Raw genomic sequence first — 12,414 nt, 5'->3', positions numbered from 1 at the left:
GTTATAAGACTACACTGCTCATATTTCAGGTATACCTTCATTCTATGGTGAGAGATGCCCATGGACGAAAGATGAGCAAATCTCTTGGAAATGTGATTGATCCACTTGATGTCATCCATGGAGTCTCCCTTGAGGTAAAATATTGATGGTGATGATGGTGTAGATGATGATGATGATGATGACGATGATGATGATGATGGTGATGATGATGATGGTGATGATGATGGTGATGATGATGATGGTGATGACGATGATGATGATGGTGATGATGATGGTGATGATGATGATGATGGTGATGATGATGGTGATGATGATGATGATGATGATGATGATGATGATGATGATGGTGATGATGGTGATGATGTTGATGATGATGATGATGATGGTGATGATGTTGGTGATGATGGTGATGATGATGACGGTGGTGATGATGATGATGATGATGGTGATGATGATGATGATGATGGTAATGATGATGATGATGGTGATGATGTTGGTGTTGATGATGATGATGGTGGTAACAGTAGTGTTCAGGGCCATTCTTTGGTTCAAGTTCTAGAACTACAATAATATAATGACAATTAAATTTCATTCTAGTCTTTTATATTGTTGACTGCAACTACAGTTACCTAGCTTTGATCAATTACTTGCTAAACTACATATCTCTTGTGTGTTTGTTCACCATGCAGCAACTGCAATCAAGACTTCTCCATGGCAACCTCAAGCTTGACCCCAAAGAACTGAAGGTCGCCTTGAAAGGTCAGAGGTCAGATTTCCCACAAGGCATCCCAGAGTGCGGAACAGACGCCCTGAGGTTTGCACTCGCCTCTTACAACTCACAAGGTTAGCACTGAATTGGGGCACATATTCTGAGAGGAACGGGGTTCGCGGGAGGGAAGGAACCCTTTCTTCAAGGTACAATGGTTTTGGCAAAGACTTGTGCTGTTTCTCTTTATTCTGGATGTCAAATATTTACAAATTATCACCAGGGTGTTGAAGCTTAAATGAACCAGCAGCCTTAGCAGCGCCACCTCAAGTTCTCAAATACTCACATCTGGGGCCCGTAACACAAAGCATAGCAATGATCGTACAACATTTTTCTACGATTGATTCCATTGACTACATCGTACAATCAATCGTAAAAATCAAGCGTACGATTAATCGCTAACCTTTGTGTTACGGGACCCTGGTCAGCATAGTGCAACATCCTGAGATGTGTAGTCTTGTAATTGAGACCCACTTGAATGATAACGCACCAAGTCACCACTAGGTACATTCTTACCACACTAATAATGTTACCACGTGTCATTACAAATGCTTTCCTCTCAAAAACATTTTAGTTTCTCTCAGGGTTCCCAGCCCATCGGGGAAATCAGGGAAAATTATTTTACTTTTTTCCAGTCAGGGAAAAATCAGAGCAGGGAAAAATCAGGGAATTTGATTTTTTCTAAATACCTCAAATCAGGGGAAAATGCCTCAAATGAGGGCAAAATCGGGGAATTTTTACTGGCCCAAAAGTCGAAAGCACGTTAGTCAGTCAGACCTTGCTATATTTTGTTGCATACCAAAACAACATCCATTAAATGACTGGTTATGATGGCACTACTTAGTTTTACATTATTGTTTTTATACTGGAAATACATCGAATTCACTGCAACAACTTAGAATCCATGCCAAACTGGGAAACTTCATCAGGGAAAAATCAGGGAATTTTATTTTCTTGAAAAGCTGGGAACCCTGTCTCTCTATTGATGAATAAAATCATTGGCTAATTTGTTAACTGTATTATTGATGGTTATCTCAAATGTATATTTCTAATGGGTTGTTGCAAGAAACTTGCAATTGTCAAGTCAATTTCAACTCCCAAAATCTATTGAAATTCAAGCATTGATTGATGGTCTCTTTCTTGCATCGACAAGAATACAAATTGATTAACTTTAGCTAAAATTGTTTTATCACTTGTAAATTTGCAATTGATTGCAAATTTTACTTGCATCACCCCCTGAGAGTAGTTATTTGTAATGCACAGTCAGTGAGAGACCACAAGAAGTGTTGGCAGTTCATTTCTCCTTTAAAATGTTCCATCTCAAAATTAAAAAAGAAAGAGAGCAGCGCACAAAAGCTGTATTTTAGAAATATGGTGATGATGGTGGAACTTCATATTGTCTGCAAACAGTCTCCTAATTCCTGTTGAAAACTCTTTTCTAAGTAAAAAAAGTGTTTTTACGTATGTTATGTTTCTGAAATAAATCCCTATCTGAGTTCTCAATTTTTTTTTTATTTGTGACCTGCCACCCCCAAATCAACCATTAGTCGCCTAAACTGAATTTTAGGGCCAATTTTGGATATATAACTTGCAAAAATTATCAACAATAACCCACTTTTAAAACTTCAATTGAATGTAGAGGAAATTCAGTGAAAGCTTCAAAGAATTTAGGGTTAAACAAGGTTTGAAGTTGAGGGTTTACTTAAGTATGAGTTGTTCATACAATGCAATCTCAATGAAACTTCCTAGCAGTCCTGGAAAAAGGGGAGGAAAAAAACCCTCTTCTATCTCATCTTCTATTTAACTTTACAGCTCTCTAAATTGGCAACATGTTAAAGCAATTGAAGTCACTGTATAAAAAATGTAGATTGGCAACCTGTAGATGAAATGTTGTCACTTTGTTTATTTGAAGTTGTTTTCTATCCATGTTTATTATTTTTCAAAAATTACGTTACTGGGTAAATGTTTAATATTGGCAGTTTAAGATCCCTTAAAAATTTGAAATTTAAGTTGAACGTTAATGAGATGAAGTGTGATCCTCTTTAGGAAGAAAATGACTTGCCCCTTCCTACATTTTTTTACATAAAAAAAAAGAAACACAAAATATTCCATTATAATGACAAGTCATTTCTTCATTGCGACAGGATAGGCATTTTAGAATCATTATAACTGGTACTACCCACACCCTATTCAAATGATTTATTTGATTACAAATTTTTTTTCTTGTTTTATTTGATTTTTTTTAGGTCAAGATATCAACTTGAATGTGGATCAAGTGTTGGAGTACAGACATTTCTGTAACAAGATATGGAATGCTTCCAGGTATGCTCTGTCAGCTTTCGGAAACGATTTCAGCCCACGGCCCGTCAATGAGGTGTGTAATATCGATGATGACATTTTCATCGATAGCTGAAGAGTAGTTTCTTTTTTGTTGATTTACTCTTTCTGGGGATATGTTTTCATGAAACTTCTGGAAGGTATTCACATAGTATTTATGAGATAGATCCTAGGTTATAACTTAGACTCCTCGTCTAGGGAGTGACACTGCAGTTGTCAACTCATGCAACAAACACAAATTATTTCAATCCTACAACTACATGTAGAACAAAATATTTAATGGATCATGCATTACATGAAGTCCAGGTATGTTGCTATGTAAGTAAATATCTTTTATATGACACCTAGATAGATCCTTCTAATTTGATTGGTTGTTTGATATCGATCATTCAGCCCATTTTACAATGACGTCATCAACCGTGCAATTTTGGATCCATACGATTTTGTCCATTGCACGCTCATACTGAGACAGCAGGCGTCACGATACCACTCGTGTTTGAAGCGCGCATGTTGTATCTACGCGATAATCAGCAGACCGAGCTCGCACAGCATGACCATGTTTTGCATCAAAATTTATAAATTTCATATGAATTAGAATCAATTTTGGGGTGTCATATATATAAAACCAAATAATGAATGTTCTTTTCATTCGTGCAATGGACAGAATACTTCATTCTGTGAAAGATGAAATGAATGATCCATTCAACTTGGCTATGCTTCGATGAATGGATCATTACATCTTTCACCTCATGAAGTATTCTGTCCATTGCACTCATGAACATTCATTATTTGTATATTATTGGTTAAACATAATTGAATCCCCCATTTGAAATGGACCCAAACTGAATAGGTCTTCTTTTCTTCAGGTTAATAATTCTTGTGCTTCCCCATTCTATTCTTACATGTAATTCTATTATGGTGATATCATATCTGTTTTTGTTCTTTTTAAGGTTTTACATTCCACTAATCAAGTAGATCTCTGGATCCTCCACAAATTGGTGACAACTGTCCAGGCCTGCCATAAAGGGTTCAATGACGTAGATCTTCCCATGGTGACAACCGCCCTCTATAGGCTATGGGTGCACAACCTTTGTGATGTTTACTTGGTAATTTTTTTTTTCAGAGCATCTGTGATAGGCATAAATAAAGGCCTTTTAAAAACATTGAATGTATTTTAGAAATGATAATTATCCCTATAAAAGTGTGATGCAGGTTTAAATTGAATTATGTATTGTTGTACTGGACATGCAAATGTATTGTAAAAAATGCTAGTAGAAATTAATTAAGAAAATTAAGAAAATCCATATTGCATTGTTTTTTAATATTATATTGATAATCATTTAACTTATTGATTTAATTTAAGTGGAGTGTTGTGGCCCAGTGGATAAGTCTTCTGACTTTGAAACAGAGGGTTGTAGGTTCGAATCCCAGCCATGGCGTAATTTCCTTCAGCAAGAAATTTATCCATGTTGTGCTGCACTCAACCCAGGTGAGGTAAATGGGTACCCGGCAGGATTAATTCCTTGAATGCATGAGCGCTGAAAGGCAGCTTGAGCTTAGGCCGGGGAATAATAATAATAATGTGCCTCGGAAAAAATATTTCTATATAGAAGGAGCTATATAAATGCCTATTACTATTATTATTATTATTCCACTGTTGATTGGTTTAAGTACTATTACAATCTTGGTATCATTTTGTTCATGCTATGATAACATTGATACTTTGATAAGAATTAATTTGATCAGTTCATCTTTCCCTCTTTTTTTGGTATAGCTTAGATTAGTTCAATGTTATTCTATTTTGGAAACACAGTTGATGGAATAATTTCGTACCAAGGGTTACTATTGAATAGGAACATTTCTATTTTTTAAGGAAAAGACAGGTTGAAACTGCCATTTTAGCCTGTATGTTCGTATATCTGTGAAAATTGTTGCATGATATTGAATAGGAAATTTAAGAATGTTCCTATCTCTGGAAATTTCTTTGTAATTTGTTCCTATTTCTTAGTTGCTTTGGTTGGTGGCAGTTATTTGATTTATATTGATAAGCTATGAGGTAAATTTACACATTGATTATGAAACAAATGCACTCGATGTTTGACTGCACTTGTGTATTTTTCAGATTATATCTTCAGTTGCATCTTGTAGCTTTGTTTGGTTGAATTTGGAATATGATTGTGTTATGACAGGTCATAAACAACCTGATTTTCAGTGAAGTTCTCAGTTTTTTAGTAACATATTTAGTTAATGCTTGGTAAACCATAGGAGTGCATCAAAGAACATCTCAGAGAGTGCTCCGCAGATGAACGCACTGCAACACTGAATGTCCTGCACTCAGTGCTAGATGGCGCTCTCCGCCTAATCCATCCCATCATGCCTTTCCTGACTGAAGAGATGTTTCAGAGGTTGCCAAGGCAACAGAGTTACGAGTATCCCAGTATCTGTGTAGCTCCGTACCCCACCCTACAAGAGGTATGATACTGTTGTACATGTACATTCAACTTGAAGGCCTGTTATATGCTACTGGGCAATTCCATAAAATGATTAACCTTTTTGTACGTCCGACCCCTATTTTTCTCAAGTCATACTTCACTTCATAAACTGACCAAGTCATGGTCCTTTGAGAACATTACAGACTGTCAAAAGAACAAGAAATCAAAGACAGAAAATTCATGAAGGTCCTACATATAGGGGGTCGGACGTGCATATTTTATGGAATTGCCCTACTGTAATACTTTCATTTCATTGGCTGAAAGCGAATATCTCCATGAAAATCACCAACATGAGACTCTTTATATCATGTATGCCTAATTGCCTTCCTTTAAACCAGTGAGTAGTAGTAAGAAAAGTAATTAGTAAAGAGAGAGAGACAGAGATAGGCAGAGAGTTTAAAATGTTTTTTAGTCTTTCATTCATTCCAATATTATGATTTAAGTTAGAGAATAATCCAATTAAAAAAAAAATTATGACAGATTTTGTTCTTATATAGAGTACCGCAGTGATGACGTCACAATTTTTTTTTATTTCAGCATTTTTGATACCATATTTTGGTAGCGCATGTTGAAAAATCCCTACTACCAAAATTTGGTCGAATCGATCCATGGGGCCCTAAGATATGACCTCGTGAATATAGAAATTATCCCTATTAAAGTCAGTGTATTATTGGTCTGGTTCCTAACTTTTAGAACCAGGCCAATTGTACATTGACTTCAACAGGGCTAATTATGTATTCATAAGGTTATATCTCGGGGCCCCGTGGACCGATTCCCCCCAAATTTGGGTTGTGGGGGTTTTTCATCATGCTCTACTAAAATATGGTATCAAAAATGGCGATATGCAAAAAGTGAAAATTGATTATGTCACACTTCGGTACTCTGTATTTTAAATATCACAGCATTTTATGTTTGTGTCTTTATAGTTCCCATTCATGAATGAGGTGGTCGAAGAGCAAGTTGAGGTCATGCTGGAAGTAGTTCATGCAGTCAGGTCACTGGAAGGAATGCTGGGATTGAAGAGGGGGCAGTCTAATGGTAAGGAAATCGTTTTTCTTGATTTAAATTGTTTCCTGGAAAGGGAGGGGGAGGTGTTGCTGAATTTTCACAATTTTCTGAATTGTTTGGTTATTTCACAGTATATAAAATTGAGATAATATTGTATAATTTTTCCATTCTTTCATATTGAATATATTCCATAGAATCCATTCTTACAGTTAAAGAGGAAACAAGATATGTAAATTGTTGAATTTCTGCGTAAAGCACTTACTTTGCCACTGAGGCATTTTCCTGATTCTATTTTTAAAGCCAAAAACTTATTCATTTATAATTGTCCTACAGTTGGTGTTGCATGTCAGGATGAGGGAGTGTTCTCAATTCTCAGCAGACTGCATCAGCCACTTGCCACACTCACTAGGTCATCTCATGTAGAAATCACCTCCACTGAGGCCCCTCCCCCTGGAAGTGCCACCCTGGCCATTGGAAGCAAATGTACAGCTTATCTCCATCTTCAGGTCAGTTAGTCTAACATTAAAGGGATGGTCCGGGCTGAAAATATTTATATCTAAATGAATAGAGTAAAATTCACAGAGAAAAATGCTGAAAATGTCATCAAAATCGGATAACAAATAATGAAGTTTTTGAATTTTAAAGTTTGTCAATATTTCGTGAAAACAGTTATATGCACATTGTCATGAATATTCATTAGGTGGGCTGATGATGTCACATCGCCACTTTTCCTTTTATCATGTTATTACATGAAATCATAAATATTTCATTTTTTCATACATGTGTAAATGTGTCTCCATTATTATACAAATAATGAATGTTTATGAGTGCAATGGACAGAATACTTCATAAGGTGAAAGATTAAATGATCCATTCAACGAGGCGTAGCCGAGTTGAATGGATCATTATTTCATCTTTCACCGAATTAAGCATTCTGTCCATTGCACGAATGAAAAAACATTCATTATTTGGTTTATATGACACCTAAAAATTGATTTTTTTTTTTTTCATACTCTATTTATTGAGATATAAATATCTCCAGCCTGGACCATCCCTTAAAAGACACTTTTATACCAGGGACCCTTTACATAAAGCTTTCCAATTGATCATTGGGTTGAATTTTACGATTGATTGTACACAATAATCAATACAATCAATCGTAAAACCAGCCCCACGATCATACACTAAGCTTTATGCTACAATGCTCTGGTCAAACACTCATTGTTACAAAGCTCAATGAAATATGAAATATAATTTTCACAGAGGCAAAGCAAATGTAGGGCTAAAGCCTCAGTCAAACATGGCGAAACAATTTCCTGTAACATCTCATAATGTAATATGACTTGTAACTTCACCAGTTATGTGTAAGAAATTTATGTTTAACTCATTGGCAGTTCATGTGAACCTTTACAAGTAGCTTTGTAGAGTGCCCCCTACCTGGGCCTTTGTAAGTTTATTAAAATGAGCATACATACGTTAAATTCACAATGAATATGTTAGCATGTTAAGCATTGCTTTTGTTGAAAATTTGTCATTCAAGCATCTGTTTTGTTTCAATTTCTGTATAATAATAATAATAATATAGGTATATTTGCCCAGGGTAGCCACTTCAGTTTCGAAAACTGTTCTACCAGTGGGCCCTGCTATTATTATTACCCCGGCTTTAGCTGTATGGCGGATTTGTATGTATGCTAGGGGGTATGATGTTTGCTTCAAGAATATATGTTATGATTATTATTGATGTTATTCAAAGTATTATGATTATTACTGTTCTCCATCACAAGTTATCATCATCACTATCATCATCACTATCATCAGTATCATCATCATAATCACGATCATCATTACCATCATCATCACTTTCATCATCAATGTCATCATCCTCTTCATTTTCACTATCATCACTATCACGACCATCATCATTGACATCACCATCTTCATCATTGTCAAAACCACCACCATCATCATCACCATCATTGTCATCATCTCCATCATCGTCACCACCACCATCATCATCATCATTGTCATTTTCTTTCTCCTCCTCTTCATTTTCACCATCTCCATCATCACCATCTCCATCATCATTATCATCACCATCATCATCACCATCATCATAGTCATCATCATTATCACCATCATCACCACCACCTCTACTATCATAATCCTTTGTTGGTATTTTTATAGGAAGCCTCGAGCTCTGCTGCAGTAGATCGTTTACAAGCCAGGAAGGTGAAGGCCGAGAAGCAGCTGAGTAAGCTGATGACTGCCATGTCAATCCCACTCTATGAACAAAAAGTCCCAGATCATATACAGCTAAACAATAGAAATAAGGTAGAATGTTCATTATTCATATTTACTGTACATATAGATAATATTGGATGGTCTCCAGTAGGATATATAAAGAAAGTGGATGAGCTGGAAAAATATTGGATTCATCCAATGATGGACCCCTCGGCAGAACAGTTGTGCTGTTATGGCTCAGCTGAGTAGGGCAATCCATCCAATGTTATTTTATCATGTACATGTGTTATATTTTGTTGTAATTTTATATGTATTGTTTTTTATATACTGGTAAATAAAATCAAATAAAATCAAATGATTTGTCAGTAATGTACAAATATTTACAGCGAGTGACAAATTTCAAACATTCCACACAAAGGTTTGGTCATCCAAGGTTACAATTATTTAGGTAATTCATAAAAGAGGCAATTTTTGCAAAATATATTGACTTACTGATTATCTTGTAGGGGACTCTTGTAGAATTACAGCTACACAGAGAAACCTTCCAAGTCGGGTTTGTGTGATTGGTATTGAACTTTATTCAAGCTAATTTTAACCTCACACAGATACGCATGTTCAGATTATGGCCCACTTACTGGGACATCCCCAGGGGATCTGTGAGTGGATGTATGATCTAGTTATTTAAAATTTTGATATTATATTCCCATTGCCATTGAGTCAATCCCTTAAACTTGCCCATGAAGGACATGTTTAATAGACTGGGAAGTATGTTAACCCTCAATCTCCCGGGGTATTCTGATTCTTGTCATTCCCGGGGGGGGGGGGGGGGCCATTATGGCCCCCCTTAAGATCTCAGCCGTGGATTGCGCGATCACAACGAAAATTTGCATGATGGTAGAGAATGACGTAATCTACGCAGTTGCATTGGTAAATTTCACTGAATTCGTATATTTTTATTTTATATGAATTAATTATGCTAATTTATTCATGAAATCATACTTTTTGCTCTGATTCACTAAATAAAGCTCCTAGAATGCTATTTTTTGGTGAAAATATTCTTTATAGCATTCCTAACAATTGTGAATGAAAAAAATTCTGGTACCAAGACCGATTTCTTATGTATTTTATTGTTTTTTTAATTTCTTATGTATTTCTTTGTTTTTTTACTTTTTGTTTTTTATTGTTTTTTCAATGGAAATCGTTCCAGACTTAATTCTAATCATAAACAAGGCAAAATTGATTAAGTTTGATCATTAAAAGTAGAAATAATGATACATTTATGAATTTTGGCCAAAAACACAATTTGCATTGGATTTGTACATGAAATCACGTTTATGAGCAATTTTGGGTCTGACATGCACTTACATAATGTCGTAACCGCGTACCCGGGCGTCACAAATTTGGTCTCAAAATTTGCGCGAGACTTGAAAGTAAAAAGTCAGTGAGCGGCGAGGTCAAAAAAATTTGCGCAGCAGATATATCGCAAAAATTGTCGAGGGGGGGGCCATAATGGCCCCCCCCCCCCCCCCCCGGGAGAATTAGGGTTAAATCCCATCTAATTTTCATTGGTCTTTCTTTTGCCATTTTGTGACTTTGGATTCTGCAACCAATTGATGTTAGGGTCTATAGCCTCTCTGTGATTGAACCAATCTCTTCACTATTAACTTGTGCTTATTCAATTTTTGAAGCTAGCCTGTTTGACTGAATGGAATTTGTGCAGTGCCCTTGGAACAATTTGATCAGTTTTTTTTATATCCTACATAGATTGAATCTTGTATAGTGATTGGTTCAAATAGTATCATGTGACCGAATATATTTCAACTATGATGTTGCGTGACGTCAGACCTCGATATGTTTTTCGCTATACCAATATTCTGACGTCATTATTTCAGAAAACTGGGTATTTAGCTAAACTCTCGGGCGCATTGGCCAGCAAGCCCTCTCTCCCGGGCAAGTCCCGCGATGCATCGGCGCAGGCACTAATCTGCGTTCCGCTGAGCGCGGTGGCTCGGAGAAAAGTAGGTAATTCGACGCAAGTAACCGGACTTTGCAAGCTCAGCGCATAGATTTTGGTTATGAATTATTAAAAGTAGGATATAAAACAAATATATCAGACGTTTCGTTCGAAAGCATAGTGGGAATTATTAATCGTCGGTTGGACTGGCAAAACTACTATATTTCCCTTGTGGGTAAAATAGTAATTGCCAGACCAACCTCGGATAAATAATTCCACTGTACTTTCTCAAAGCCTGATATATTTGTTTATTGGATTTCAGTTGAGTAAGTTATAAATTCTAACCAAAGGGTGTTATGTTGTATTACATTTGACAGGTTGAGGAGCTTGAGGCTGAACTGAAGTCATACAAGAATCTTTTAGCATCCCTCCAGACCATTGCCAGATGACGGTGAAAATTATTTGGTGTTCGAGGTGGAATATGTGATCATGCGGTGTAAAAAACACCTTTTACTTAACGGGCGCAGAACCTATTAATCCACAGTCTAGCACTGCAATAAACACCCTTTCTTCGGACACAGACCCTAACTGTGGCTTTAATCCACTTCAAGAGTCTTGAAAGAAGCCTAGCACTGCAACAAAGACATATTATTTTGCCAAAATAGACCCTAATTGATGCTTTGATCCACCTCATAAGTCTTGAAAGGTGTCTAGTACTGCAACAAACTGGAATAGTGGCGTTCGCCTATAATCCAAGCTATGTGGGAAAGTTTTGATGGAGAGGTTTTTAAAATTATGAGTTCTACGCTGCAGAGTAAACTGCAGGAAAATATATTTGATCATAAATATATGGTACAGTACATAATTGTTCGAAAATTGTTTTTATTGCATATCATTGATTGCATAAGCAGTGATAATAAATTTACAATTCTTATGAAGTGCAACAAAATCATGTTTAATTGAGCTCAAGACGTCGACACAAGAAAATGGAATTACATGTGTATACATTAAAGCTAACATGATAAATATGGTTTTATGGTATCAAGATTTGTTATTCATTTGCTGGAATTGTTCCTCTAATGGGTACAATCAATTCTAAGTTATATAATAAGTTTTAGTTTATTTCAGCTATTTGTTAGCTTTCCTCTGTACAGATTTCAGCTATTTCACCAGTTTTCAGCTTTTTCAGCTCTCTTTTTTCTTCAATAATCACTCACACCCCGATTTTAAGAAATAAAGATGACATTTTCAGCAATCGTCATGAAATCTTTCCCAAGCAGCTTTATTTTAAAGCCACATCTAACATCTTTATGGTATTAATGATTTTGTTCTTTGTTTGTTTTCTTTAAAAAAAAAATTATCATGGAATAAAAATGCTATCTTATATAAACAGCATATTAAGTGAAAAAGGCTCTTCACTTGTTTCTCAAACAGAGGCTCCTTATTGTTTATGATGACAATTGCAAGGATGATGATGGTGATGATGATGGTGACATTGATAATGATGATGGGGATGATGATGATGATGGTGGTGGTGATGATAGTGATGATGATGGTGATGATGATAGTGGTGATAATGATGGTGATGGTGATGATGAAGAAAATGATGATGGTGG

General features: G+C 36.0%; 1 protein-coding gene across 3 annotated transcripts in view; it reads left to right on the top strand.

Moving 5' to 3' along the window:
• The window catches only part of LOC129277673 (valine--tRNA ligase-like), a 32,885-nt gene extending 20,709 nt beyond the window's left edge, over window positions 1-12,176 (top strand). For all 3 annotated transcript variants that reach the window (XM_064109916.1, XM_064109915.1, XM_064109917.1), the window contains exons 17-25: window positions 30-134; window positions 690-843; window positions 3,013-3,140; window positions 4,054-4,209; window positions 5,369-5,575; window positions 6,522-6,633; window positions 6,937-7,109; window positions 8,788-8,934; window positions 11,176-12,176. In XM_064109916.1, the coding sequence (XP_063965986.1) occupies window positions 30-134; window positions 690-843; window positions 3,013-3,140; window positions 4,054-4,209; window positions 5,369-5,575; window positions 6,522-6,633; window positions 6,937-7,109; window positions 8,788-8,934; window positions 11,176-11,247 (1,254 nt within the window). In that variant the 3' untranslated portion in view covers window positions 11,248-12,176. The remainder of the gene's footprint in view (window positions 1-29; window positions 135-689; window positions 844-3,012; window positions 3,141-4,053; window positions 4,210-5,368; window positions 5,576-6,521; window positions 6,634-6,936; window positions 7,110-8,787; window positions 8,935-11,175) is intronic.
• The last annotated feature ends 238 nt before the right edge of the window (window positions 12,177-12,414 follow it).

Source organism: Lytechinus pictus, chromosome 15, assembly GCF_037042905.1.
Source record: "Lytechinus pictus isolate F3 Inbred chromosome 15, Lp3.0, whole genome shotgun sequence".
NCBI classification, from domain to species: domain Eukaryota; kingdom Metazoa; phylum Echinodermata; class Echinoidea; order Temnopleuroida; family Toxopneustidae; genus Lytechinus; species Lytechinus pictus.
Note: the sequence above shows the minus strand (reverse complement) of the source record. Positions and strands in the feature narration are given on the sequence as shown.